The 27,989-nt window shown below is 58.9% G+C and overlaps 1 protein-coding gene across 8 annotated transcripts in view; it reads left to right on the top strand.

The window, feature by feature from the left end:
* Positions 1-27,662, top strand: part of PIK3R5 (phosphoinositide-3-kinase regulatory subunit 5) — a 40,235-nt gene extending 12,573 nt beyond the window's left edge. For 2 of the 8 annotated variants that reach the window (XM_064728571.1, XM_064728565.1), the window contains exons 2-20: positions 7,924-8,033; positions 11,779-11,879; positions 12,377-12,445; positions 13,112-13,250; positions 15,450-15,519; positions 16,074-16,248; positions 16,864-17,017; positions 17,533-17,616; positions 18,166-18,901; positions 18,994-19,168; positions 19,285-19,410; positions 19,947-20,072; positions 20,810-20,903; positions 22,089-22,165; positions 22,779-22,872; positions 24,498-24,580; positions 24,756-24,868; positions 25,124-25,453; positions 25,618-27,662. In XM_064728571.1, coding sequence (XP_064584641.1) covers positions 7,937-8,033; positions 11,779-11,879; positions 12,377-12,445; positions 13,112-13,250; positions 15,450-15,519; positions 16,074-16,248; positions 16,864-17,017; positions 17,533-17,616; positions 18,166-18,901; positions 18,994-19,168; positions 19,285-19,410; positions 19,947-20,072; positions 20,810-20,903; positions 22,089-22,165; positions 22,779-22,872; positions 24,498-24,580; positions 24,756-24,868; positions 25,124-25,265 — 2,655 coding nt within the window. In that variant the 5' untranslated portion in view covers positions 7,924-7,936 and the 3' untranslated portion in view covers positions 25,266-25,453; positions 25,618-27,662. Of the gene's footprint in view, positions 1-1,009; positions 1,209-2,855; positions 2,880-6,100; positions 6,202-7,923; positions 8,034-11,778; positions 11,880-12,376; positions 12,446-13,111; positions 13,251-15,449; positions 15,520-16,073; positions 16,249-16,863; positions 17,018-17,532; positions 17,617-18,165; positions 18,902-18,993; positions 19,169-19,284; positions 19,411-19,946; positions 20,073-20,809; positions 20,904-22,088; positions 22,166-22,778; positions 22,873-24,497; positions 24,581-24,755; positions 24,869-25,123; positions 25,454-25,508 lie in introns of those variants that run through there. The other 6 variants (XM_064728569.1, XM_064728567.1, XM_064728568.1 and 3 more) reach the window with 6 other exon arrangements.
* Positions 27,663-27,989: the final 327 nt, after the last annotated feature.

Here is a 27,989-nt window from a genome sequence, read left to right as displayed (position 1 = left end):
CAATTTGCTGCTGCATGGGCACTTCTGGCTCTGTGTCATTGTTTTGCTGCTCAGAGACTTTGAGGATGGGAGGCTGGGTGCCCGTGGCAGGATGTCTTGGTTAAGGCAAGTGGTTCTTGTGGGTTAGAAATAACCTCGGTGGAGAATTAGGATGTTTTATTATAAAAATGCTTTTTTGGCATGTCTTGCTCTGCCAGGTTTATAAATGGGATTGAGAAGGTTGCAGTAGGGGATAAAAGTGAGAGGATGTAAGAAAGTTCTGGTTCACCTGTGCAGTTGAGGGACTTTGCTGAGCAGGAGCCTTGGCTGCTCCTGCTGGAGGGGCAACTGAGGCAGAGAGGTCTCACATTACTCTGGGCTTTGATCATGGACCTGTGGGTCCCTCTGGGAGCTCTGGACAGCAGCAGCCTGTGTTGCGTTCCTTTAGGGGTGAGCAGCCTGGGAGGTGACGGGTGCTGGGTCCTTGTCCCCCCTCGATGGGCACTGGGACACCCGGGGAGCCTGGGGGATGCTTCCGGTGCTGCTCAGTCACAGGTGGAGCTGGGGCAGGGACAAACCCAACAACTCTTTAAACACGGAGCTTTAGGGTGCCCCCCAAGCTCCTCACCCCCAGAACACCGCTGCAGGTCAGTGGTTTCACTGTTGGATGTTTGTGCCAAGGAGCGAAGTGCCCGGCACAGGAGGAGCTCCAGCGCTGCCCCCGGGTGTGCTGACAGAGCTGCCGCGGCTCCAGGAACGAGATTTGGGGACACAGAGAAAATTATTTTCAGCTCTCCTCTGGGGAGGAGAGCACAAACAGCGGAGAGGTGTCCCAGAGCTGGGGAGGAGAGCACAAATACCGGGAGGTGTCCCAGAGCAGGGACCGAGGGCACTTTGCCCTTCTCCCCGTGGGTGCTGCCCTCCAGAGCAGCAGCGAGTGTTGATCCTGTGCCGGGACAGCGAATTGCCGCTAATTGGCTGCCCGTAATCGCGCAGGGGCCAGGCCGGCTAATTAGCGGTGTCTTTACAGCTCCCCTGTTAATTTGGAGAGTGCGGGCATTCCCGAGGGAGCCGGGACTGGACCCCCATTAGCTCCGGTGTCCTTTGATCCCTGCCGGGAGCTGCCGCTGCAGCCACCAGCCTGAGCTCCGGTAAAATAACCTTGTAGCTACTTTGAGTCGGCTTTTTGAGGTTAAAAAGCGCAGAAATAACGCGCGGTTGCCCCGGAGGTGAGTGAGGGGGGGGATGAGCTGCTGCCGGCCCGGCGGTGCTCAGGTGGGAGGTCGGGATGTGCCCTGAGCCCCGCTGGGCTGACAGGGACCTCCCTCGGTTCTGCCTGGGCTGTTTCTATTTTAAAATTATGAAATGTTTAAAAAAGCTCATCCAGGCACCTCACAGAGCCAGTCCCCAGTGCCCAGGTGACACCTGAGCTGTGAGTGCTGCGGTTAAAATAGAGAAGGTGGAAAAGCTGAGACAAGCACGGGATCATTCTGGTGATGGATTTTATAGCAGCTCAGAGGGAGTTTAAGGTGCCCTGGATCCCAGAATGCCAGGGTGGGCCAGGCCTGAAGGGATCCCAGCAGGGCCAGAGCGCAGGGCACAGGTGACACCTGAGCTGTGAGTGCTGAAGTTAAAATAGAGAAGGTGGAAAAGCTGAGACAAGCAGGGGATCGTTTCTGCTGATGGATTTCATTGCAGCTCAGAGGGGGTTTAAGGTGCCCTGGATCCCAGAATGGGCCACGCTGGAAGGGATCCAGGGGTTCATCTCCAGCAGGGCCAGAGCTCAGGGCCCAGGGCTGTGTCCAGGCCCCTCTGAACACCCCAGGAGGAGACCCTAGCCCCTCTGTGGTCTCTGCCCCGGGCAGGAGCTCTGCCTGCTGTGCAGGGATTGCTGGGGTTCCCCACTCTGAGCCCTGCCCTCACACGGGGTTAAAGCTGTCCCTGGTCCCAGGGAGCCACCAGTGTTTCCACAGGGAGTGGAACTGAGTGACTGGGAGCTCTGGGGACACAGGAGCAGCCGGAGCTCCAGGTTTGGGATGTCTCAGGGGTGCTGCAGGAGGACAGGAACCCTCCTTGGGGGCAGGTGAAACACCTGGGTGGGTCCCACTGCTCCCAGGGAGGGCTGGCCTCCTGGGGGCTTGCCCTTTGCTGTGTGAATCTAAACTGGTTGTGGAGCAAAATGTCTCTGTTGGTCAGGAGTGAGACGTTTCATTTTTTTCTGGCTCAGGTTTTGCTTTTTGAATCACAGGCAGATGAGGGCAAACACTGTTTTGAAATGATGACTTGCAAGGTTTTGTTCTGACTCTTTGAGTCTCTCCTTGTGCACCCTCTGGGCAGGTTGATTTATTTGGCGTCCTCTCCATTCACTGAGGAATTCTCTCACCTCAGAACAGTTTCTTGGATTTTTTTGTTCTTTTTGCTGAGCCTCTTGCAGCCCTGGTTTTGCTCCTCCTGTGGTTCAGTTTGCAGCTTTGGTTGCACACCCTTGGGACAGCTCAATCCTGAATTTGGGGTCACACATCTCCGTTATCACCAGGGCTGTTCCAGTGGAGGGATGGGACAGAGGTGCCCCCTTGGCAGCTGTTTGTGATGCTGGGAGCCCCCACGGGCTTTTTTCACCTTGGGAGTGCTGAGTCCTGCTCCTTATGCTGCAGGACCCTCTCTGTGCCTTCATCAGCTGGGGGACAGCACATCCCAGAGCCGAGGGCAGTGCTGGGACCCTGCTCCTGATATTTTGGATTTTTTCCTTTCTTTCAGTGGAGACTTTATCGCCAAAACTCCCCAACAAAGGTGGTTGCCCTTTGGAGCCGTTGTTGTTTGTTTTCACTCTCGAGTTTATTTTTTGGCGTTCACAGATCCTTCACCTCCTGAGCCCAGCCTTAAGCTGTGCTGTAACACAGGTAATCCTGGGGCTGGGATTTGGGAAATCCCATTGAATAACGCCTTGGCAGCGACACCCAGGGCTGGAATGGAGGGCTCTGAGTGGGGCTGACTCGTCTTAGGCTGTTCTGAGCCCCCAGTGGGTTTCCTGCTCCGATCCCGGGGCCGGGAGGGGCCGGCGATGAAACCGCGGGTGCTGAGCGGGCACAGCGCTGCCTCTGTGGGCTGGGGCTGGGCCTGAGCTTCTCCTCTGCTCCCTGCGGGTCCCACAGTCAGCCCTGCCCTGCCGGGGATCTGGGGCTTGCTGGGTGCTGTTGCTTGGGGTTACGGGATGCTGGGTGATGTTGCTGGCACAGGGGAGCAGGCAGCCAGCCCTGGGTGTAAAACCCTGCTGTTGGTACAGGGGAAGCAGGCACCAAGCCCTGGGTGTGACACCCGTGCTGCTGTGCCCCTGTTGTGTCACGTTCTGTGAGTGCTGTTTGACACTCGTTCTGTGAGTGCTGTTTGACACTCGGAGCACTCTGAAACCGCTTTGCACGTTAGGTGCTTTCCCTGGCCCGCGGTGGGAGCCTCTCCTGCAGCCCAGCTCTCAGAGACAGAGAGCGCTGGTCTCTGGCTCTGGGGCAGCTCTGCAGTTGGGGCTCTCTGAGAGCTCCCCAGTTCTCACATTTCTGCTGTAAATGAGGCGTTGCAGTTCAGAAAGGCAGCGTGGGCAAGGCTTGTTCCTGTTCTTTCTCCCAAGGCTGGTACCTCTCCTCTTCCCAAAACACCATTTCTGTCCCACTCATAACTCAGGATTTGTTTCCTCCTGTGAGCAGTAGGATGTCCCATGTCATTCCTGCCCTTCAGTACCATTATCCTGCAGGCACAGGCACTTTCGTTATTCCAGAAGTAGATTTTCTTCTTATGCCAGGAGTTTTATCTTCTGCTTTGAGATGAAATCACTGCCTCAGGAGCTCTTGGGGAGCGATTCTCCGTGTTCCTCCTCTGCTGCCTCTGCCCCTGTTGGCTCAGGGAGTGGGGACTCGCTGGAGTGAGGGTTCACAGCCCAGCACTGAATGTCCCTCAGGTCCCTGCTGTGTGTGCTCATCCTCAGTGTCACAGCAGCCTATGTCCCAGCCCTGTTTGAGCCGGGCTTTGGCTGGCACAGCCTCCTCTGCAGGCACCCTGGGAGGATGTTTGTCACCCCAGCTGCCTCCTGGATCCCCTGGTACCCTGCCTTGCTGTGGTTTGAGCGAGCATCTTATCAGCCTCATCTCCTGCTGCGTGCAGCGCTCTCGCTCGCTGACAAACACCGAGGTGAAGCTTTTCTTGAAAATCGCAGCTTTCTCCCCGCACTGCCCCGTGCCCCACAAAGGCTTCCTCCAGCTGCTCCCTCCCTCCCTCGCTTCGGCTTTCTATCTGTGGCTGCTCTGCGAGGTGGAGGGGAGGCAGCAAAACCCTGCAAGCAAACAGCTGAAACCCAAGGTTTTCTTCTGTAATCTAAGAAAAACAGTTTCACTGGAGGAGCAGGCACCAGGCACGTGCTGCTGCACTGCTGGGCCCGGCTCGGTGTCCAGGGCCCAGATCTGTGTCCAGGGCACAACTCAGTGTCCAGGGCCTGGCTCGGTGTCCGGGGCACATCTCCATGTCTGGGGCCCGGCTCGGTGTCTGGGGCCCGGCTCGGTGTCCGGGGCACATCTCCATGTCCAGCCCTTCCTCTGCAGTGAGGATCTCCCAGAGCTCCTGTCCTTTCCCCCCAGGATGAGCTGAAGGAGGCAGAGAGCTGAGTTGGAGCTCAGAGGAGTCAATGATCCTCTTTTCTGAGGATCTCACCTTGAAGACAGCTCTGGGTAGGATCCCTTTGCTTTAGACCAAATTATTTTCCTTCTGCAGCATCAGCCCAAGCTCCTGCTTCCTTCAGCGTCATCAAGCTCCTTGTTCTGGTTCCCCTGGTGCCCAAACCCCTCTGGCTGCTGAGCCACGTCCTGGCACCCACCCAGGTGAGGGATCTGTGTCCCTGCACCCGCTGCCACTGTCCCCAAACTTGTGCAGTGCGCTCAGAGCTGCTCCCCCGGCACAAGGGCTTTGTTTTTCCTCTCCCATTTCCTGCCCAGGATGCTCAGCCCCAGAACAATCGGGGCAGGAAAGGGCGTTGTCCCGGCCCGAGGGTACCCGCGGGTTTCCAGGTGCCGGTGGAGCTGCGGGATCCCCTCTGGAAGGTCCTGGGCAGCTCCTTGGCAGATCCTTTCTGTCCGAGGAGATGTTTCTGGGATCTCAAGATCTCAGCTCACTCCATGTGTTACCTGGCCCCGTTCTCCTGCCCTTGGAGCCTTTCCTGGGGTGGTGGAGCCCCCGGCTCCCGGGATTGCTCTGCTGGGGGGTGAGAGGGCTCCTGCAGGGGGGTCTGATCCTCTCCACTGCTTCATTTTGGCTCTTTGAGCTCTTCCCCCTGGTCCTGGGCTCCACCACTGCAGATGGAGCTCCGAAGAGTCCCCTGGGTGTTGGAGATGGGGCTCAGGTGGACCCCAACCCAAGAGAAGGGATTGTCCTTGCTGGAAAGGCAGCTCTGTGCCCTGTCCCAGCCCTGCAGAGCTGCTGGTGTCACCTTGGCTCCCAAGGGACCTTCTGCTCCTGGGCATGGAGCAGATCCTGAGCACCAGGAAAGCCCTGGAAAGGTCCCAGGGTGTGGAGGCAAGTGGGGAACCCCAGCGGGTCCCAGCTGAGTGGAAAGTCCTCGTCAGGGAGCTGTGATGCCCCAAGGCTTTCCCGTGACCTCTGGTGGCTTCACAGCTCAGCAGCAAAAGATGGGTTTTGTTGATAATTCTTTTTCATACTGTTTCAAAACTGGTTTTTTTTAATTTTTACAAATTGTTTGTCTCAAGCAGGACAAGGGAAAATCTAAACCCAGTGGTTAGCAGGTTCCCACTTCCCACCACAGGGTAAATGTTTACTTGGTTGGTGTTAATTAACAGAAATATTTAATTTGTCTGCTCACCTTTGTGTCCCACAGAGATGAATGAAGCCTCTTAACCAAGCAATCCTGGCTGAAAATTCCCCAAGGGTCTGGCACCCATGCAAGGACAGCTTCACAGATAATCTCAGGATACTTCACAAGCTGAGCTTTGGTGTGCTGGGCCTTCTCTCACTCACTTTAAAAAGTGGTTTTTAAGAAAGTAATTTGTTAGAAATTCATTATAATAACTAATAATTTAAAAATTAAATATTTTATAATAATTAATTATTATAAATTGCCCTTTAGGATGCTCACACCTTCAGAGGGAATGGGTTCAACCTAGCCCTGAGCCCTGATGCTGGGAATTGTTGGGCATCTGCTGACAATGGGGCAAAACCTTGGGGCAGGTGGGTTTCTCTGAGGACTTGGGGCTCTTAAACCCAGGTGCTGTCCCTGCTGTGTGGAGAAGGCTGGGCCATCACTGGGGTGGTGCCACGTGGAGCTGCTCAACACCCTCACAAAAAGCAAAGCATTTTCCAAAGCCTTGACCTCAACACTTGTTTTTCTTGGTATTCTCAAGATGCTTAACAGGGCTCCTGAAAGTCAGATTGTGTTCTCCAGAGCTGTCCCCTGTCACTGTGCTCAGCGTGGGTGGCAAGGAGGGGACAGCAGGGAAGTTTCTGCTCCGTTGTGGTGGCTGAAGCCAGGCCTTTCCCACGGGAAGTGCTTCCATAAGCACTGCCCTGGGAGGAGGCTCAGGCTCCTGTGTGGTCCATGGCACAGCAGGAAGAGTGCGTTCTGTGGTTTGACAGTGACAGCAATATCAGGGTGGGTTTTATCTCTCATTCCCTCCCGTTGTGTGCCAAGGCAGGCAGGAAGGGATGCTGGGGTTGGTGCGGGGTGAGGAGCCCGTTCCCCCCGAGGACTGATCTGGTTTTGAGCTGGCTGGTGCAGGGGTGTCTGTGAGTCACCCTGGGCTCTTACTCACTGCCTTTCTCCTGCCTCCAGCCTGGCCGAGGGCTGGGCTCGATCTCCGCGCTGCCTTGTGGCACCGCGGCACTCCTCCTGGTGCTCCTGGCCCCGGGCACAGGTAAAGGATCTACTGCAGGGTCCAGCTCAGCTCTGGCAGTGAGGAGGAGCCCAGCAGCCCCTCTGGGGTGAGGGGAGTGTGGGTACTGGGCAGGTCAGGGGTACTTGGGGTGTTTGCTGTCACCTCCGGGGAGCTGCTGGTGGCTCCTCTCTGGGGCAGGGCTGGAGGTGGCTCCCTGCATTCTCAATGAGCTCCAGCAGCCAGGCTCAGCTGAGCCCTTCCAGGGAGCTTCTGGCAATGGAGGCTGGGTGGAGATGGCCATGCTGGGGACATGGGGCAGGGAGGGCTCCGGAGCCTCTGCCAGGTCGCAGTGGCTCTGGGGCAGGAGTGGGTGAGGCTGTGGTGGCCACAGCCACTGCTGGGTGCTGGCCCCAAATCCTGGCCAAATGGGCAGAGAATTGAGTGTTTTAGCTTCTCTGGGAATGACGTGGCTGTGTGGCATGGGCGCTGTCCAGGCTCAAAGCAAGGGCTGCCTTGCAGGTGGTTTTTTAGCACTCACAGCTTTTATTTCTTCTTACTCGATTATTTTTGTGCATTTGTGTTGCTTCTAAACAAGAGGCAGAGAATGTGTGGGCTGGATCCATCTCAGTGCCTTGGGAGAGGGGGACAGCTGCCTCAGGGTCCCTCTGGGCTGCAGGGCAAGAGGGAATGGGCACCTGGGCACCTCTGTTTGTTCAGGTCAGGAACATCCCCCGTACTGCTCCTGGTGTCCCAGACTTGATGAGGGTTGGCTGGGAGAAACCTTCCTGGGCAGCACAGGCTCTGCAAGCCAAGGGCTCCAGAGCAGGGGTGGGATGTGGCAGGGCTGCAGGCACAATTTCACAATGTCCTCTGTGCTGGGCTCACATCCCCTCCGTGTTTTCCACTGTTGCCTCAAGGGCAAGTGGAATTTCTTTCACGGTGGCTGTGTGACAGCAAGGGGACAGCTCTGGGGCCTTCCCTGCCACTTGGGGTGGGTTTGTGACCATGGCCAGTGACAACTGGAGCCACCAAGGGCAACCCTTTATTAACTCTCCTCCTTCTTTCCCCCTCAATGCAGGAGATGAGTTAAAATGCAGCATACCACGTGCACGGAGGACAGGATCCACCACGCGCTGGAGCGGTGCCTGCACGGGCTGGGCAGGGATGCTGTGGCCAGCAGATGGGCTGGTAGGTGAACCTTAACCATGGCCATCCCTCTCTGGAGTCTCCTGAGCCCTGCTGGGGTGTCTGAGCCAGGGCTCTGGGTCACAGGAAGCTGCTGGTGCTGTCCCTGCTGGTGCTGTCCCTGCTGGGGTGTCTCACCCAGGGCTCTCTCTGGCTTAGAGGAGCTGCTGGTGCTGTCCCTGCTGGTGCTGTCCCTGCTGGGGTCTCACTCAGGGCTCTCTCTGGGTCACAGGGAGCTGCTGCAGGCCTTTCCCCTCCCAGTGGTCAGTCAGAGGTGGCATCCAGCCTGGCCAGTGCTCCTGGGCACATTGCTGGAACAGGAGGGTGTTCCAGGGCCCTGAACAGGTCTGGCCATGTAAGGATGAGTAGGGCAGTGGTGTGGGGTGTCAGCTGTCCCTGAGTGAGCTGGGCAGAGGACAGGGCTTTGTCCAGCCCAGAAACAGCTCCTCTGTGCAATCAGCCAGCCCTGCCGGTGCTGCTGCCCCCAAGGCAGGGCCGTGATTGTGCTGCATTGTCACACCCAGCACGGGGATGTTGTTATCAACATAGGGATGTTGTTATCAGCCCAGCCCTGGCTCAGATACTGTGGTGGTGGTGCCCATAAAGAGCTGAGCCTTGCTCAGGGGGCTGTGAAGGGATTTGGGCTGGTGTGGTGAGGGCAGAGCAGCAATGAGCAGAAATAATTCCTGAAAGTAATTCTGACCTTTCTGCCTCCTAGCTGTCCGTGAGCTGTGATTAAATCACTGCCAAACCTTCTCGTGGATGAAATCAGGGGGCTGTCAGATTCTGATTCCTTCTTGTCTGTGTAGTTCTTTCAACCCTTTCTACTTTTCTTTTCCCCTACAAGACCAACAAAGAGGTGCAGACCTACCTGCTGCCTGCTCCCAGAGCCACTGGACCCTTGCCACTTCCATGCTGCAGCATCACCCGGGGGCTGGGTTGGGGCAGTTCTGCACAAGATTCCTGTGTCCTTGTCTTTCCCCTGCTCTGGGAGGCAGGCCCTGCAGTGTGACCCACATTGCTGGTTCCTGGAAGCGCAGCCTCATGCTTGGCACGGTGACAGAGCATGGCCAGAGCAGGGCAGTGTGTGCCCCCAGAGCAGGGCAGTGTGTCTCCTCAGAGCAGGGCAGTGTGTGCCCCCAGAGCAGGGCAGTGTGTGCCCATGGAGCAGGGCAGTGTGTGCCCATGGAGCAGGGCAATGTGTGCCCAGAGCAGGGCAGTGTGTGCCCAGAGCCCACCTCTGCTGTGATTACATCAATCAGCTCCTGTGTCACTCACAGCTCCAACCCCAGTCCCTCACCTCCATTGTTTCTGCAGCTCATCAGCAAAGTTTGGGGTGTGCAGGGCAGAGGTTGGGGCTGGGAGCTGTGCTGGGGGCAGCTATGCTGACCCCTCATGAATCCCACCCCAGTGATGTCCCCTGGCTCCCAGGCCCTTCCTGTGCCTCTCCTAGCCTCTGCAGAAGGAGCTGACATTCCTGAGAGAATTTTGGACATTTTACACCTCAGAAACTTCCCTCTCATCGTTCCTGCTCTGCCAGGAACCTGCAGCATGCCCTGGGTGGGTGTTGGTGGTTCTGCTGTGCCCCAGCCCTGGTGCTGCTGCTTGGGGACCCCCAGGTACCCCCAGATCCCTCCCGAGGGGCTGCCCCTCCCTGTCCCTGCTGGGGACTCCCTGAGCCCTCCTGGGGCTGCCCATCCCTGTCCCTGCTGCCCCCGAGGAGCTGCTGTCCCATCCCAGCATGCAGGGCTGAAGGGTTTGGTCTCTGCTGGCAGGAAGGGTTCAGGGGAAGCAGAGAGCAGAGCCCTCAGCCCAGAGCTGTCCCCTGTTGCCTTCCAGAGCCAGGCCAGAGATGCTGCCACATCCTTCCCCAAGCTACAAATGACAGTTTCATTATTGCTGTCCTGTCCAGGCCATAGTTTGTGGCAGGGTTGATCCTCACAAGTCAGTGAATATTTTCATCTTGCTCTTGGCTGGGCTGGAACCTTCACCTTCCTCATTTCTCACTTCTATTTCCCACTTCCTTTGCTTTCCCCTCTTTTTTTACCCTTTCCATGCACCAAAATAACATACATGATGTCACAGCTTTCTGGCTGAGATCTTGCTGAATTTTGTAAATCACTTAAAGCTTTATTTTTCTGTGCTAACTTTCGCACAAGGTTGCTCCAGAGAGGGTGAGTAATTGTTTCCAACACGTTGTTCCCCCTGAGTAAGGGATGAGGAGCTGAGGGCTGTGAAGTCAGCAAGGAGAGTTGTGAAGCTTTGGCCATCCCAGATTTACAGCCTGGATGAGCCCGTGGATGGTGTGAACAGAAGATCTTTCTGCAGAACTTATTGCAGAAACCAAATCAAAATGAATCGTGTGTGACTCATGAAAATCCCTTAGAAAAGTCCTTGGGAGCAAAACCTTTTCCTTGTGGAGGAACCTTTTCAGGGCTGGCCTTGCTTTGTGCTGCAGGAGACACCATAGTCAAATTAGAGTGTGAAGAGCAAGAAAAATGTTTGATTGCTTGCTGGTGAGCAGAAAAAAAAAAAAAAAAAAAGGAGTTTTTGGCGAAGCAGAGCCCTGGGCTTGGCTCTGGTGGTGCTGGGGACCTGGCAGATTTTTCCCTTTGATGATTTCTCCTGGTTTGTACTGGGTTTTCCTGTGGAAATCTCTGCCCAGGCTGGGTGGCAGTGCCAGGGGGTGCCCTGTGCTGGACATTCATGTCCACCTCCTGTGTCTCAGCAGCTGCAGGCTGCCTTGCTGCCCTCCCCTAGGGGTTCTGGGGCTGTGCCAGTCCTTGGGCACCTCCCTGACCCAGCTGCCCCGAGCTGGCCCTTCCTTGGGGCAGTCCCCAGGAGAAACCACCTCCCTCTGGTGAGGAGATGGTGCCAGTGGCTCTGGGGGAGGAGGAAACTGAGCCTTCTGCTTTCCCCCTACGCCGTGGGTGTCACTTGTGATGGCACCAGGGCCTGTGCCCAGCACCGTGGGTGAGGGCAGCTCGGGGGGTGCCATTTCTGCTTTGGTGCTTCTGGATTTCCAACCTGCCCAGTGCCCGCTCTGAGGGGAAATGCCGCCCCCTGGGCCAGGAAGGAGCTGCTCCGGGAGGCGGGGGAGGAAGAGGGCACTCGGGGCACTTCTCAGAACAGAAATGGCAAAGACTCATCCTTCCGAGGCCGCCCACGACGCTGCTGTGTGCTGTGCCCATTCTTGGCACTGCCGTGTGCCCACTCTTGGCACTACCATGTGCCGTGCCTGCCGTGTGCCTTTTGGCATTGCCATGTGCCTCTGGACATTGCCATGTGCCGTGCCCACTCTTGGCACTGCGGTGTGCCACTTGGCACTGCCATGTGCAGTGCCCACTCTCGGTGCTGCCATGTGCCGTGCCTGCTCTGGGCATTGCCGTGTGCCCTGGACTAAGCCCGGCTTAGTTCTGCCTTTGCCCCAGCCCCAGGTGGGGACAGGGTGTGCCCTGGGCTGCCTGTGCTGCTGGCTGGGGCTGGGAGTGACCGCGGGGCCGGGAGTGACCATGACTCCAGGAGTGACCGTGGGGTCATGAGTGACTGCGGCTCTGTATCCCCAAAGCTGGGCTGTGTGGAGTGACCACGGGGCCATGAGTGACAATGGGGCTGGGAGGACAGTGGCTCTATCCCCACATCTGCGCTGGGAGTGACCATGGGGCCACGAGTGACCATGGTTCTGTGAATGACCACGGGGCCATGAGTGACCGTGGGACCATGGGTGTCCGTGCCTCTGTCCCCACAGCCGGGCTGTGCCTGAACTGCTGGAGCCTGCAGGAGCTGGTGAGCCGGGACGCTGGTAACTACCTCATCCTGGTGGAGAAGATCCTGGGCAAGACCAAGGAGGTGAGCAGGGGCTGGTGGGGGAGCCGTGGGCTCTGAGGCACCGGCAGCTCCATGGCTTGCTCAGGACGGGCTTGGGCGAAGCTGCCTGGGGATTAGGGTCGTTACATATTGTTGGGCATCACCGCTGGATGGATTGCACCCCCTGGATTGATTCCACCCCCTCATTGATTCCACCCCTGGATTCCTCCATCCTGCCCAGCTCCCCAGTCTGCCTGCAGTGCCTGGACTGCCTGCTCAGAGCCACTTCCATGGGATTTCAGGCATCAGGAACCCCAGAGGGTTGGGTGCCTGGCCAGGAGAAGACAGAGCAGGAGGCTCTGCCTGTCCCAGTCTGGTTTCTGGGGCTTTGGGGGCGGTTTTCCCACAGGGATGAGGGAATCTCCTGGGTGTGGTGATGGGATGGATGCCAGGGCTGGAGTCTCCTGGCACCTCCAGTGACATTTTGGGCGGTGCTGGCGGCCATAGCTCATCCCTGTGCCCTCGGGCTGTTCCCACAGGTGCAGGACAGGTGTGACTACGACCTGGTGACGCCCCTGGCCCTGCTCTTCTACTCGGCCGTGCTCTATGTAAGTGCTGAGGCTGCTGCACCCGTCCCAGCCCGGGGCAGGCTCCAAAATCAGGGGGGCTTTGGCTGGACCTTCCCAGCCTGCTCTCATCAGTTCCTCCCAAAAGAAAGGTTCTGTATGAATCCAGAGGGATCAGGATCGAGCAACCATTGCACAAGCTGAGAGACAATGAGCTTCAGGGGTTTGGAAGCTGTTTTTTTAAGACTGGGCTAATCAGAAAGGGAGATGGACAATAAAGGGGAATTCTTTTCTTTACCCTTTATAGCTGGGCAAAACACACGGGCAACGTGAATGAAAAGGAGCAGAGCCTTCCCAGGAAATACTGTTTTTTATGATTATTATTCCCAGCACAATGCATCATTATCCCAAGGAAGTCATTGCTGCCAGGTCCTGCACAAGCACAGCCTGTGTGGAATTCATCTGTGCAGCTTGTGGGGTTTAAAAAGGAATTTATATTTAGGCTTGGGCACGTGAGCCCGGCTTGGGGCGGTGGGGAAGGAACTCCTTGGAGCTGTGCCCGGGGGATCCTGTGCCCGTCCTTGGCAGGAGATGGGGTGGCACAGGGCACCCTCTGGTCTGCTTCTCCTCCTGCCTCTGCCAGCCCAAACCCTGGAGCAGCACGCGGGGTCTCTCTGCCCTCACCCCTGTCCCGTCCCTGTCCCGCAGGCTCCTCACCTCCCCCCCGGCTCTGAGCTACTGCTGAAAGCCGCCAGTGTCTACCACGGCTTCCTGACCTGGCCCGTGCCCTACTGCGACACCTCCCGGGAGCTGCTCACCTTCATCAGCAACGAGCTCAAGGCGCCAGGTGAGCGCCTCGCCCTGCCCTGGGCTCTGCCAGCGCCGAACCGGGGTCTGCCAGCTCCAAACACGGCATCAAACCCGGCACCAAACCCAGCCCTGCCAGTTCCAAAACTGGCACCGAACCTACCCCTGCCCCAGCACCAAACCCAGCCCTGTCCCACAGGATGGGGCAGGAGAGCTGCTCCAGCCCCAGCCCCTGCTGCCCCACTGCCCATGTGGGATGGGGACTCCAGGATGGCATTTGCCACCTGCTCCCACCTGTACCAGCCCCCAGGCTGGCACACAGGGCCAGCAGGTCACTGCCACCTCCCCTCCTGCAGGGACAGAGCCCACACTGATGCAGGACAGGCTGCTGTGGGCAGCCACAGCCTGGGGCCCCCCAGGACAGCGGGTGACATGGACAGAGCCCTGTCGCCCCCTCAGCAGGACAGGAGCCCTTATGGCATCAGCGGGATCCAGCCCTTATCTCTGCAGGGAGCCACATCCCCCAGCCCAGCAGCCACGGGAGGAACCACCCCGACCCCCACACATCACACAGCACTGACTCTCCTGCAGGGCCACCAGCCCAGGGTGCAGATCAAAGCCTCTGTGCTCCTGGCAAATATTGACAGCGGCTCATCCTCTGTTGTTAATCTTTGCCCTCATCACAATAAAGAGCTTTGCCCTTGGTCCCCAGCGGGTCAGGGGGATGTGAGGCAAGGCTGGAACAGGCTGGAAGGTCCTGGCAGCTGAGCAGGGGGCACACACCTCACTGAGGGCTCCCAAGGCAGCCCTGCCACACAGCACCCCTGGCAGGGAGCAAACACACTGTGCTGGGAGGAGAAAACGTCCCCTGACAAGGTCCCTACTCAGGGCACTGGGGCACTGGGGGTGGCACAGGAAGGGGGGCAGCAACCCCCACCTGGCACCAGAGCCCTCCAGAGGTGGGCAAAAGCTCAGCCCTGGCCTGGGCACAGCCCCACAGGTGTCCCCATGTCCCTGTGGCCCTGCAGCTCTGAGACAAGGCTGGACACAGCCAGACCCTGCCTGGTGGCCATGGCCAGCTGTGCTGGGGGTCAAGCAGCCAGTCCAGAGCTCAGGTTGGGATTTTTTAATCTTTTTGTTCCTTTGGAAGCACCTTTAATCCCCTCCCCAAGCTCCCATCTCACAGGAGCTGCTGCCCTGACAGAGACCCCAGGGTTTGCTGCATTTCCCACCCCCAGGGCCCCCAGAGCACCTTCCCGGTTTGAGGGGTGGGAATACCCCCAGCCACAGGCACACATCCCCTGCCAGGCCTCCCAAAGCCTGCCCAGGATTAAAGAGGGCTGCAATGTGCTCTGTGTGATAACAGCCCTTCAAAAGGCAGGGAGATCAGGCAAGAAGGCTTTGAGAAATAATTGGAAGAGCTGCTCCACTGGGAACCACAGGACATCCACAAGGAGCCCTTAATTAAGAGGAGCACTGGTGCTGCCGTGCCGTGCCCAGAGCTGGGTCACAAGGGGTGTCTGGGCAGGACAGAACAATGCAGGGAGTGCCTCAGCCCTGTGCAAATCCCCGTGGAAGAGCAGCCTGGGAGGCTCCAGCCACCCTGAATGGCCCTGCTGCTGTCCCCCCTGTCCCTCACACAAAGGGCAGCCTGGGGGAGCAGCACAGGCTCTGGGGGGGAAGGACCCTCCAGAAACCCAGCCAGGAAATTGTTAGCCATGTGGCTAATTACACTGATGACAGCTGGGCATGCTCCTTGCACACACCAAACCAGCAGCCTGCCCTGCTCCTGCAGAGGAACAGGCCCACCTTGTGCTAGACCACCCGGGAGCACCATCCTGAGGGGGAGCAGGGTCCTGACCCCTGGAGAAGCTGAGCTTTGGGATGGACAGTGTGCTCCCAGGCTCAGGAGGCAAGGGGGCAGTGGGACAGGAGCAGCAGGGGACAAACCCCGGGGCAGGGCTGGGTTTGGTGCTGGGGCAGGGCTGGGGTTGTTTTTTTTTTTTTTCAGGGTGTGTCCCCTGCTGCTCAGCTGCTCTCTGGGTTTTACCCTTCACACCCTGGGTTCCCTTGCCCCTGCACTGGTCCCTCACACAGAGGCTGTGCCTTGTCCCCATGGGGACTCTCGGTGCTGCTGTTCCTGCTCCAGGCAGGGGCTCTGCCAGCTCAGGAGTGCCCTGGGGCAGAGGCAGGGCATCCTGCAGGGGTTCTGTGCCTCACTGCTCTGCTCTGTCCCCAGGGATCACCTTCCAGAGGCTGGTGAGGACGGAGCAGGGGCTGCCTGTGAAGAACTACCAGAGCTCCACGGTGTAAGTGTGGCCATGGGCACTGCTGGGGCTCCCTGGGGCATCCCCTGGGGCTGGCACTGCTGCAGCATCTCTAGGGGCTGGGCTGAGCCGTGGGAGGGGTGAGGGGAGCTCCTGGGGCATTTCCAGAGGCTGGGACAGGGTCTGTGAGCTCCCTACCAGTGACCCTGCAGATGTCGGGAAGGCAAAGTCCCCTCCCCTGGGAGCTGCACGTGTTGGAGAGCAGTGGGACAGGCTGTGATCCGTGATTCTGGGAGCCACCGCCCCAACAGGAGCCAGAGGGAGCCCCTCCCAGCCCTGCAGCTCTGAGCAGGCAGACTCTGATCCTTATTCGGGGCTGAGCCTTTCCCTGCCGCCCTCATCTGCAAGGAGGGAAATGAGCCTGGGAACAGACCTGGGCTGCCCTTAGAGCTTCTCCTCAGAGCTGCAGCTTCAGGAGGGAGATGTTCGGGGCTCCCTCTTGTCCTGTGGCGCTGGAATGGGCTGGGCAGAGCTGGGCTGGGCTCCAGGGCTGTCTGTGTGCCATACCCCGGCCTGAGCCGTGTCCCTGTCCCCAGGACGGTGCTGCTGCTGAACCACTCGGAGGTGCAGAGCGAGTTCGTGTCCATCGCCCGCAGGCTGAGCTCCAGCGAGCCCGCCCAGCACTCCACGCTGCTGCTGCTGCTCCAGCACCTCTACCAGGCCACCTTCGGCACCCGCTGCGACCTGGATGGGCTGGGCCGGCTGCTCAAGGTGGGCTGGGGGAGCTGCTCTGGGTGGGCAGGGGCAGCACCAGGTGCTCAAGGTGGGCAGGGGCACTGCCCAACCTGGGCTGGGGCAGCTGCTCAAGCTGGGCAGGGCAGTGCCCGCCCTGGGCTGCACCAGCTGTTCCAGGTGGGCAGGGGCAGTGCCCACCCTGGGCTGCCACAGGAGCCAGCTCCATGCAGGGGCTGCTGGATTCATTTCCTACACAAAGCACCACTGGCTTGGCAAAGGAAAAGAATTTGGTTAACGCTTCTTGCAGGAAAAATGCACGTTTTCCCCTTCTCTGGTTAGACCTGAGGTCTGAAGTGTTTGTGAGGTGTGTGCAGAGGGCTCTCTGCCCTTTGTCTCTGCCACTCCTTTCCCATCCCATAGTGGAGAGAGGAAGGGCCCCAGATTTGAAAATCAGCAAAAGTGTTTGTTTGACCAGAGAAACACTTGGGGGAGAGGCAAAAAACCATGAAGGAACCCCCTGGGCTGTTTTCAAATTTTTATTTTCATTGGAAAAGTTTGGGGGGACTTGAGGGAGGTGGGGACAGAGTCCCCCGTTATGATGCTGCTCGCTGGAGGGACACCCTGACCGTGTCCCCCGGCTGTGCTCCGCAGTCCAAGCCCCTGGAGGAGCTGTCGGAGCTCTACGCCAGCGCTGCCGATGCTCACGAGGCGGCGGCCGCCAGCCCCGACCCCGCGCTGGCCCGGGAGCGGCTCCAGGCCGTGCTGCGCGACCTCGCCGGGGCCGCCTCCCTCCCTGATATCGCAGGTGAGCATCCCCCACCCCGCCTCCCTCCCTGATACCGCAGGTGAGCATCTCCCACCCCGCCTCCCTCCCTGATACCGCAGGTGAGCATCCCTCACCCTGCCTCTCCTCCCCGGGGCTTTCTGCCGGCTCAGCCCCTGCAGCAGCCGGGAGCTGAAGAGTTTTGCAGAGTCTCAGCCCAGTGCAAGGATTGCGATAGAAAAGCACTGCCCCAGGTCCTGTTTAATAATCACACCTGAGCCACAAGCGGTGTCATTTAAAAAGCAACCGAATGAGTTGTCCAGCCCTTGAACATTGAGGGGTGAGATGAGAGCATTAAATCAGAACCTGGCTCTAGCTGTAACATCTGGTGGCCGTGAGGTGTGAAGTGTCCCCGTGTCCTGAGCTGAGGACAGCAGCGTGCCCTGGGCTGCCCAAAGCACACGGGGGTGGGTGGGTGGCACCTCCCAAGCCAGGGGAGCTGGCAGGGTGGCCCTGGGGACCCTGCCAACCAGCTGCTGTCCCTCCTCTCTCCGCAGGCGAGGCCCAGCCCCGCAAGCTGCAGCCCTTCCCCATTCCCCCTGCCCGCTGCTACACCTACAGTTGGGACCAGGACAACTTTGGTGAGTCAGGGCCCTGGCCCAGCTCCCAGCTGGGCCGTGGGGCAGTTTTGGAGAAGTGGAAGGTTCCCCTTGTGCGGAGCTGGTGCTTCCCCATTCCTGGAAGGAGCTTGCCAGTTCTTGGGAAGGCTCTGTGCCCTTCCCTGCTGGCCCCAGCGAGGGGGAGCAGAGCTCAGGGCCAGCCCTGACAGGGAGCCAGGGTGGGTCAGGGGGATTTGGTCAGCCTAAGGCTTGGCTTGGCTGCGATTAAACCCGATCAGACGTGAGGATGTGGTGGAAGCTGGGTGGGAAGAAGCAAAAGCTAGACTGGAGTTTGCCTTTTGAGAACCCAGCCAGAATCTTGAGGAGAGAAACACAATTTTCTTTGCATTACATCTGAGCCTTTACTGTAAATGTAAAACCACTGGGGAGGAGGTTTCCAGTCCCTTGCCTGACACCAGGGTGCAGGAGAGCTTTGGCCAGGGGGAGTGGCAGTGGTGTCTGGGCTCACCACGTTTGCAGGGGCTCTGCTGGAGCCCATGGCTGACACCTCCTCCCTCCGGTCGCTTTCAGACATCCTCAACGATGTCCTCACCAAGGAGTGCAGCGTTGCCGAGCCCCTGGCCTCGGAGAACGAGGAGGAGGATGAGGACGAAGAGGAGGAGGAGGATGTGGAGACGGACGGCGGCTCCCCGGGGCAGGACTCGCTGCTGGCGCCGCTCTGTGCCCTCCCCGGTGACTCCGTGTACTCCGTGCTGGCCGAGGAGGGCTCCAGGCCCCCGCGGGTGTCCCTGTTCGCCTCCCCCAAGGAGTCCATCTCGGAGCTGACCGTGGTCTCCAGGAAGTCCCTCAAGTCCTTCGTGTCCAGCCTGAAGGACTGCATGGACAGCGGCTACGCCGAGGACAGCGACGAGAGCTCCGTGGAGGCGGCGGGCCGGCCCGAGCTGCCCAAGCAGCGGCAGTCGCTGACCAACCGGCTCTACAGACTGCTCAAGAGCAAGGGCCAGCAGCTGGTGCAGCGCCGGGAGTGCCCGGGGCCGTGCTCGCTCCCGCTGCGCCGCGCCGAGAGCCTGTGCGCGCCCCCGGCGCAGCCGCGCGTCCCCGCGCGCTCCCGCCGCGCGCTCTCGCTGCCGCAGCACGGCCCGGCCCGGCACGGCCCCGCCCCGCTCGGGGCCCGGCCCCTGGGGCTGCCCCGCCGCCCCTTCCTCAGCTGCGACGAGGAGGAGGGCAAGGCGGGCACGCTGCGCGTGGTGGTGTTCGGCTCGGACCGCATCTCGGGCAAGGTGGCCCGCGCCTACAGCCGCCTCAGGTGAGCGCCCTCCCCAGGTGAGCCAGGGGGCCGCGGTGCCCGCCCTGCCGGGCCCGGCCCCTCGGCTCAGCCCAGCCCTTGCTCCTCGCCAGGCTCCAGGAGAGCTCCTGCCCCTCAATCACACGGTACTTCAGGCTGCAGTTCTTCTACGTGCCCGTCAAGAGGAGCTGCGCGGCTCCATCGACCCCGCAGATGCATCCTCATCATCATCCTCATCCTTATCACCACCCCTCGGCGTCCCCGGTGGAGTCCCCGCCCCGGGCACAGGTGGGTGAGCCCATCCCGAGGGTGCTGTGGGAGCTGGGGCAGGCTGGGGACCCTGGGGGTGCTGTGGGAGCTGGGGCAGGCTGGGGGCCCTGGGGTGACCCCAGTGTCGGTTCCAGGACCCCTCCCCAGCTGGGACAGGGAGCAGCACCAACGACATCTCCCACTACCTCGGTCTGCTGGATCCCTGGTACGAGCGCAACGTGCTGGGGCTGATGAGTCTGCCCATGGGCGTCCTGTGCCAGGTGCGTGTGTGCCAGGGGCAGGGTGAGGGGTGCTCTTTTCCCTGGGAGCTGGGGAGCTGTCTGGAGAACCTTCTGCTGTGCCACATGGACATGGGATGGAGGAGGGGCTCCTGGTGGTCAGCAGGAGGTTCCCGTCCCCAGCGGGGTGGGTGGGCAGGTGTGGCTGGAGGTGCCACCTACCCCATCACCCCTCTGAGCCACTGTGCCACCTACCCCGTCACCCCTCTGACCCATTGTGCCACCTACCCCGTCACCCCTCTGACCCATTGTGCCACCTACCCCATCACCCCTCTGACCCATTGTGCCACTTACCCCATCACCCATTGTGCCACCTACCCTGTCACCCCTCTGAGCCACTGTGCCACCTACCCCACCACCCCTCTTGACCCATTGTGCCACCTACCCTGTCACCCCTCTGACCCATTGTGCCACCTACCCCATCACCCCTCTGATCCATTGTGCCACCTACCCCATCACATTTCTGACCCATTGTGCCACCTGCCCTCTCACCTCTCTGACCCATTATGCCACCCCAGTGTGCCAAGCCCGAGGCTGAGCCCCAGGAGGATGCCCAGGAGCAGCTGCCCATCCTGGCAGACATGATCCTCTACTACTGCCGCTTCGCCTCGCACCCCGTGCTGCTGCAGCTCTACCAGACCGAGGTGGGCACGGGGAGAGGAGGGGGCTCTGGCTGTGCCACCGAGGTGGGCACAGGGAAAGGAGGGGGCTCTGACTGTGCCATGGCCCAGGAGCTCCCTGTGGAGCTCTGGGGGTGTGGCACAGGCACCACGTGTTGCTGAGGCAGAGCTCTGTCCCCTCTGGGTCCCATGGCTCTCCCTGGTGCCCTGACTGATGCTCCTGGCTCAAGACTCAGAGCAGCTCCTGCCCTGACCATGAGCAGTTTTCCACCCCAGCACGTTTCCCCATGCACAAAGCAGTGCCTGGCACTGCTGCCAGCTTTTCCAGGTCGCTGGAATCTCTCCAGAGCTCTGCTTCCCAAACCAAGCCCCTCCCTGAGGTGACTTCTCCCCACCTCACTGTGTGCCTGGGGCAGCTGTGGTGAGGAAGTCTGAATTTGGGGTTCAGCCCCTGCTTTGGTGCTGTGCCTGGGAACCAAACAGGGCTTGGTGAGCAGAGCCACACGGGAATTGTGCTCCCAAAGCAGCTCCCAGACCCTGCTGGTGGCTCATTGGGGTTTTTTGCAGTGGAGTTTTAAGTGAAATCGAGGGGTTTGGGTTGTTTTAGGCAGGCACCACCCCAGGCTGCAGCTGGAAGGTGCTTTGAGAACATAGAAGGATTTTCCCAAACTGACCCATTTCCCGAGGACTGAGAGGAGTGAGGGCTGCCTGGCCGGGCTGGGTCCCCTCACCCCCACGTGTCCCCTCTTATCCCCTGGCAGCTCACCTTCATCGGGGGCGAGAAGAGGACCGAGGTCTTCATCCACTCCCTGGAGCTGGGGCACTCAGCAGCCACCAGGGCCATCAAGGCCTCAGGTCTGTGACTGCTCCTGCACCCCCAGCTGCCCTGGGGGGCTGAAACAGGGAAGGGAAGGGGGAAGGGGGAAGGGAAGCCTGGGCTGCAGGAGCTGTCCGAGCCAGGCTGAGCAAAGATCCAGACAGGTTTTCACTGCTCTGGGAGAGAACCATCCCAGTTTGTATTCCCTCCAGGAGTGAAACCATGGCAATGCCTGATTGTTTGTGCTGCTCTGAACTCTAGAATGGATTTACAATAAAACACCTCCAAGCCCGTTTCCTTCCTCTCCTCAGCACCTGCCAAATGCAGCTCTTTATCTTTCCTTGTTGTGCTTGCTCTTTGTGCTCTGTCCAGAAGTGTCACTGATAAAATCCCATTTTTCATCTCCTTGTTTTACTGGGCAAAGCCAGGTTTGTGTGTGTGTGCTTAGAGCCTTCCGAGTGTCATTTTTTTGTGCTTTTATGTCACAAATTTGTAACGTTGGTGCTGTTAAGAGAGCAGAAGCAGGGGCAGGGACATCTGGCTGCAGTTCCTCGGGCACCCAGCCCGGGATGCTGTGGTGAAATGCAGCTCACACAGACACCTCATGGCCAGCCCCAGCACTGCACCCGAATGCGTTCCTCAGGGCTTTACCCAGATGGTTTGGTGTGAGCTCAGCTTGTCCTTCGGAGCAGAGCCCATAAAATTACCCCCTATGCGGTGTGCCCTCCCTGCTCCCCAAAACCAGGCTGGGGCAAAGAGCTCTTCTTTCCCCCAACCCCTGAAACCACCAGTGCTGATTCCAGTGCTTTCCCTTGGCTTGTCTGGCACTGCTTCACACCTGCAAAAACTTATGCAGGGGGAGAAGAACAGTTAGGAAGTGTCACCCCAGTGCTCCAGGCTGGTGTAACGTGGGCAGGAATCTGCCTGAGCAAACAGGAACAGGGAGAGCACAGCGGCCTTTGCTGCTCTGTGTCTTCCCTGAGCTCTGACCCCTCTGCCCCTGCTCAGCCAGAGCCACTTTCAGTTCTGCTGAGTGGTTTTGTGTTGTAATTCCTCTCTGGATTCTTTGCTTTCTGCAGCTTTTAAGCCTCCTTTTCTCTGTTTTGCCCTTTTCGCCCTCAGCTGTGCTCAGCAGGCCCTTTTCCCCTTCCTGCAGTCCCGGGTGTGCCGGGGAGGGCTTGGTGTGAAAACCCCTGTGTGATGTTTGCTCCTTGTTCCTGCAGGCCCAGGCAGCAAGAGGCTGGGAATAGATGGAGACAGGGAAGCAATCCCACTGACACTACAGATTGCATACAGCAAGGTCAGTGCTGGCACTGCTGGGCACCTCCAGGGATGGGGGCAACTCTGGGACACTCATGGCAAGGACATAGAGGGGCTGGAGTGTGTCCAGGGCAGGGAACAGAGCTGGGGAAGGGGCTGGAGTGTGTCTAGGGCAGGGAATGGGGCTGGGAAGGGGCTGGAGTATGTCCAGGGAAGGGAATGGGACTGGGGAAGGGGCTGGAGCCCCAGGAGGGGCTGAGGGAGCTGGGAAGGGGCTCAGCCTGGAGCAAAGGAGGCTCGGGGGGGACCTTGTGACTCTGCGCAGCTCCTGACAGGAGGGGACAGCTAGGGAGGGGGTGTCAGGCTCTGCTCCCATGGAACAGGGACAGGAGGAGAGGGAACAGCCTCAAGCTGCACCCCAGGGAGTTTATATTGGACTTTAGAGAATATTTCTTCACTAAAAGGGCTTTCCAGCCTTGGCACAGGTGCACAGGGCAGTGGTGGAGTCACCATCCTTGGGGATGTTTAGAAGATGTGTGGTTGGTGCTTGAGGCTTAGCAGGGTTAGATTTAGGGTTGGATGTGACCTGAAAGGCTTTTCCAAGCTTAATAGCTGTGTGCTTCTCTCTGCTGGGCTCTGGCTGCTCCCTGCAGACAGCTGCCAGTGGCAGGAGTCACTGGAACGACGTGGAGAAGGTCTGCACGTCTGTCAACCTCAGCAAGGCCTGCAGGAGGCACGAGGAGCTCGGTGGGTACGGGGGGGCAGTGCCAGGGGAGGCTGGGGGGCACCGGGGGGGGCAGGGAACCCTGTGGATCTCCTGGTGGAAAATGAGGGAGGTGAGAATGCAGGAGACACGTGGGAGTCCCTGGTGTTCCCTCAGCTGTGCTGTGGTCCTTGGGTGTGTGCCAGTCCTCAGCATCAACTCAGGGACAAAGGACACGTCCTGTGCCACTGTCCCAAAGCTTCCAGCTGGAAAAACATCCACTGGGGATGGGGCTGGGATGGCTCAGACACAGGCTGGTCGCTGGGCAGTGGTGCTCTCCAGAGCAGCACTTAGCAAGGAGGAGCAGCAGGTAAAACTCTCCAGGTGAGTCAGGACCAGGGCCAGGTGCTGCTCCGGCATCCACAGCAGTCTGCCCTGCATGCTCCCCTCAGCACACCTTGCTGAGCTTCTGCTGCAGCCTGCTGCCCTTCCTGCAGCTCACAGACAGCTCCCAGCCACCTGGCCTGCTCTCAGAACCTGTGCTTTAATCAGGTTTACAATTAATCAGGCTTTGAGCCTTTCCAAAGCTCCAAGGCTCTGAGTCCATGGTGTATTTGGGTGGTTCTTGTTTAAGAGCTGCTGCTTTGGCCATCAGACACGTCCAGTTCTGGGACAGCTGAGTGGGTTTGCACCTTTTCCTCGTGTGCCTGTGCCTTGCAGGTGTTTGTCAGCAGGATAATCAGGGTGTTGTACCAACCGGGAGACTTCCCTGATGCTCCATGGAGCTCCCCACTGTCCCTCCTGCCCCTGCCCATCCCTGGAGCCAATCCTGGGACAAAAACATCAGGAACGGGTTTCTCACCCCCTGTGAATGCTGAGTTGGATGTTCCTGCTCTGGCTCAGGGCTGGCATCAGGGGCGCCCTCAGCTCCTCTCTGGAGAGCCCTCTCTGTGAATCTCCGTCCCTCCAAGAGGAACCTGATCCTCCTGGCCCTGTGGCTCTCCCGTTCCGCAGTTTGGCCACGGGATGTCACTGTCACCCCAGGCTCCAGAGCTGCTGCAGCCCACCCGGAGCAGCGGCCCCTGCCCACCCTGAGCAGCTGGTTAAAGTAACAGGAATATAGTTGTAATTGTCTAAACTACACCCATACTGAAATATTTTCTTTAAGAACATTTCTAATACATTCAAAAATCCTAAAGGCACTTAAATTATTTCAAGAAGAAATTACAAGTTAGGTACTCATAAAATCACCTTATAGCATAAATATATTAAAATATAGATGTCTAACTGAAGATATTTGAGCTGCGGACTTCTGCATTACATCTAAATATTTTCATCCATATTTGAAAGAAGAATCTTTCTCAAAACTTTTGATTTATGTCTGGGTGGGCTCAGTAGAGGCTGTGGAGGGACAGTCGGCCTTTCCTCACAGTGATGGGTGATGGATTTTTTCCTGTTGCAGCCCAGGGTGGTTAAATGTTCTGTCCGGCTGTGTTTGGAAAGCAGCTGGAATTGCAGAGCACATTTGGCAGCAGGGCAGGAAAGCTGGGACTTCTCTGCATCCCCCAGCACTGGGATCCTGCTGGAGCTCCAGTTCTGGGATGCTCTGTGAGGTGTAGGCACCTCCTGGGTCCCAGCAGAGCCCCATGGCAGCTTCGTTCTGTTGCAGCCTCCAAGACAGAATGTCTCAACCTCACCATGACCGAGGTGGTCAAGAGGCAGAACTCCAAATCCAAGAAGAGTTTCAATCAGGTAACTGCAGCCCTGGAACTTTTACAGCTGGGAAGATGGGAGGAGAGCAGGGCTGGAGGGAGCAGCTCTTGGGACATCCCTTTGCTGCTGCCCCACTGCTGCCCCCAGCTGCCCTGCCCAGCCCAGGCACTCCAGCCTTTCCTCTCAGCTCCCTCACTCCAGCCTTTCCTCTCAGCAGATCAGCGTGTCCCAGATAAAAGTGGACAAGGTCCAGATCATCGGGGTCCAGTCCTCCTTCGCCGTGTGCCTGGACCAGGACGAGCAGAAGATCCTGCAGAGCGTTACCAGGTGGGAGCTGCAGCCAGAGCTGCTGCCATGGGGCAGCCTGACCCACCCATAGGAGCCCCAGGCTCTGAGCCCAGCTGGGATGGAGGCTCCTGCTCAGATACCAGCACCTCCGTTCCTGCTGGGCTCTCAGCCCTGTTCCTGTTCCTGCTGGGCTCTCAGCCCCATTCTGCTCATTTCTCAGCCCATTCCTGGTGCCTCTGAGGGTTTCTCAGCCCCTATCTCACTCAGGGTTTGTTTTCTGCTGTTCCCCTGCAGGTGTGAGATCTCCGTGTGCTACAAGCCCAGGGACTGTGACCCCCTGACACCGAGGGGCTCCCCCGTGGCTCCCCAGGACCCCTCTGAGTTCCAGTCCCTGCTGTGTTTGCCCATTGCCACCTTCAGCGGGGCACTGCCCTAGAGGAGCCGTGTCCCTGCAGAGCAGACTGTGCCACACCAGCCCAGGCTCAGGAGAAGGAAAGGACACCCAGCCCAGCTTGTCCCCGAGCTCCTGCTGCTGCAGAGTCGCTGTGGGGGCTGAGCTGCTGCTCCAGGCTCCTGCAGTGCTGTCACTGTGGTGTCACCGTGGGGGCTGAGCTGCTGCTCCAGGCTCCTGCAGTGCTGTCACTGTGGTGTCACCGTGGGGGCTGAGCTGCTGCTCCAGGCTCCTGCAGTGCTGTCACTGTGGTGTCACCATGGGGCTGAGCTGCTGCTCCAGGCTCCTGCAGTGCTGTCACTGTGGTGTCACCGTGGGGGCTGAGCTGCTGCTCCAGGCTCAGCCCCTCCTCAGGAAATGGGATCAATTCTTGTGCTCTGCTGTCCCTGGGGGTTCCTCAGGAGGTGCCTGTGGCCCAGCAGATCCAGCACCTGCTGGGAGGGCAGGGCAAGGACAGGGATATTCCCTGCCAGGTGGGGTGTGGGGAAGGGTGATGAGCTCATGGGGATATTTGGGGAGAGGAACATCCTCAGCTCAGTGGTGTCGGGTGTCTGTCAGTGCAGGGCAGTTACAGAGCCCTGGTATTGGTGAAATGACCCCTGTCCTGCTGGTGTTTCGCCTGTCACATGGCGAGGATGCTCAGGACAGTTTCCTGGGATGGGGACAGGTTTCTCAAGGTTTCCCTTCCTCTCTGGAGGTGGGGTGTCCTGCAGGGACGCAGAGCAGGGATCCTGCAGTGTGGGATCCCCGGGAACTGAGCGCAACAGGTCATGCCAGGGCAAGGACAGCTGCTGGTGGGTCCATGTGTTTCCTGTGCCCCCAGGAGAGGAATTCCCAGTTCCTGCAGGGTTCCAGTACTGAGCTGTACTCCTCTGGTCGTGCATCCTGCTCCCAGCACTGTGTGCCAGGAGAGGAATTCCCAATCCCTGCAGGGTTCCAGCACTGTGCTGTACTCTCTGGTTGTGCATCCTGCTCCCAGCACTGTGTCCCAGTTCCTGCAGGGTCCCAGCACTGAGCCGTACTCCCAGTCCAGCCCCTGGCTGTGCATCCCGCTCCCAGCACTGTGTGCCAGAGCCAGCCCAGGGCTGAGCCCTCAGCAGCTGCTGGAAATCCATCAGGATCTGTGCTGGACTCCCAGCAGGGAGGGAAGGACTGGGGAAAGCACCAGGACAGCCTTTGGGCCATTGCAGGGGGACCTTTGCTGGAGAGAGACCCAGCTCCAAACCCACCCAGTGACACCTGCCAGTGACAGCAGGATCTGAGATCCTCCCCCCCACGAGCATTCCAGCCTCTTCCCCCTCTCTGCGAGGCTGCAGGTACAGAAAGGTGCAATATTTGAGGATATTTAGGGGTAACCTGACCCTATCAGTGAAGAAATAAGACTGGAAAAGCCTCAGGCTGTTTCTGGGTGGTTTTGGGGGATTGTAGCGGTGCTGGCAGCAAAAGGGCTCCTGCAGAATCTAAGGAGATAATCCCAATGTTCTGTTTTTGGGCAGTTTTTGGGGATTGTAGCAGTGCTGGCAGCACAAGGGCTGCTGCAGGCTCCAAGGACCTGATCCCAGTGTCCTGTGTCCCCTGGTTGTGTCTGGAGGGACCCCTGGCACTGCTGGGGGCTGCAGGGCTCAGCCCCAGTGGGGTCGATCCAGGGGGATCCTGCAGGAAGCAGGACCTGGTGAGCTCCTGGCGCTGTCCCCAAGCCTGGTGGCACAGCAGCAGCGTCACCTGGGGTTCAGCCTGCCAGGGAAGGGGCCAGAGCTCCTGGGGCTCCAAGGAGTGGGGTCAGGTGTGTCTGGTGGACTCCCCCAGCCCTGTGGGACCCCTCCTGTGCCCTGGCTCTGCCCCCAGCTCCGCTCCCAGCTCTGCTGGCCGCTGGACACCTTCTGTCCCACTGTGCCATGGCTGGGGACAGCCTGGCCTGGCCCAGGGCTGAGCTCCGAGGTCCCCAAAGGGTTTTCTCTCTGCCTTTGCCTTCCCCAGGCAGGTTTGAGGTGTGTTCTCTCCTGTGGGGCTGGAATTTGGCAGGGGGTTGTTCTTGTTCAGGGCTCTAAACCAGCACCTTGTCCTGTCAAACACTGCTCATTGGGATCTGTGGCCAATTCCATGCCAGGGATCCGTGCCAGGACACAAATCCCTCTGGGCTCAGCTGGCCCTACAGCAGTCCTGGAGAACAGAATTCCCATCCAGAAAACCAAGCCTAAACTCCAGGGCTCACAATCCTGGCAAAGGTTCTGACCTCTGATACTTCCTGGAAATGAGAGAATTCCAGGTCTCTTCGGGGTGGTTTTTGTACATTTGTGTAGCCTCAGCAAATCTGTGTAAAGTCTGTGCTGATCTGTAAAATACTGTGCAGAGAACTTTTAAAGTAATTGTAAAATATTAAAAGTTGATTTATTTCCAGTACAGGAGCAGTGTTTGGGTGAAGAAATTCCTGGGTGGGAGGGAGGCAGGGGAGGAGGCTCCCAAACTTCCCCGAGGAGCTGACCTGGGATCAGGAAAAGGCTCAGAGTCACTGGCAGAGACAATTCCAGGACCCACCACAGCACCAGGGTTTTTCCTTCAGGTGCTCCAGAGTGTCCTGCTCAGGTGGGTGACCTGGGATTAACCTGCAGGTAGAGCCTGCACAGTCTTTGTCAGTTCAATGGTGTTTGCCACCCTCACAGGACAGCCTGAGGTGCTGCCCAGACTTCAACACTTCATGGTTCATTATTA

This window comes from Zonotrichia leucophrys, chromosome 18, assembly GCF_028769735.1.
Source record: "Zonotrichia leucophrys gambelii isolate GWCS_2022_RI chromosome 18, RI_Zleu_2.0, whole genome shotgun sequence".
NCBI lineage: Eukaryota > Metazoa > Chordata > Aves > Passeriformes > Passerellidae > Zonotrichia > Zonotrichia leucophrys.
This window is presented reverse-complemented; position numbering and strand designations above follow the sequence as displayed.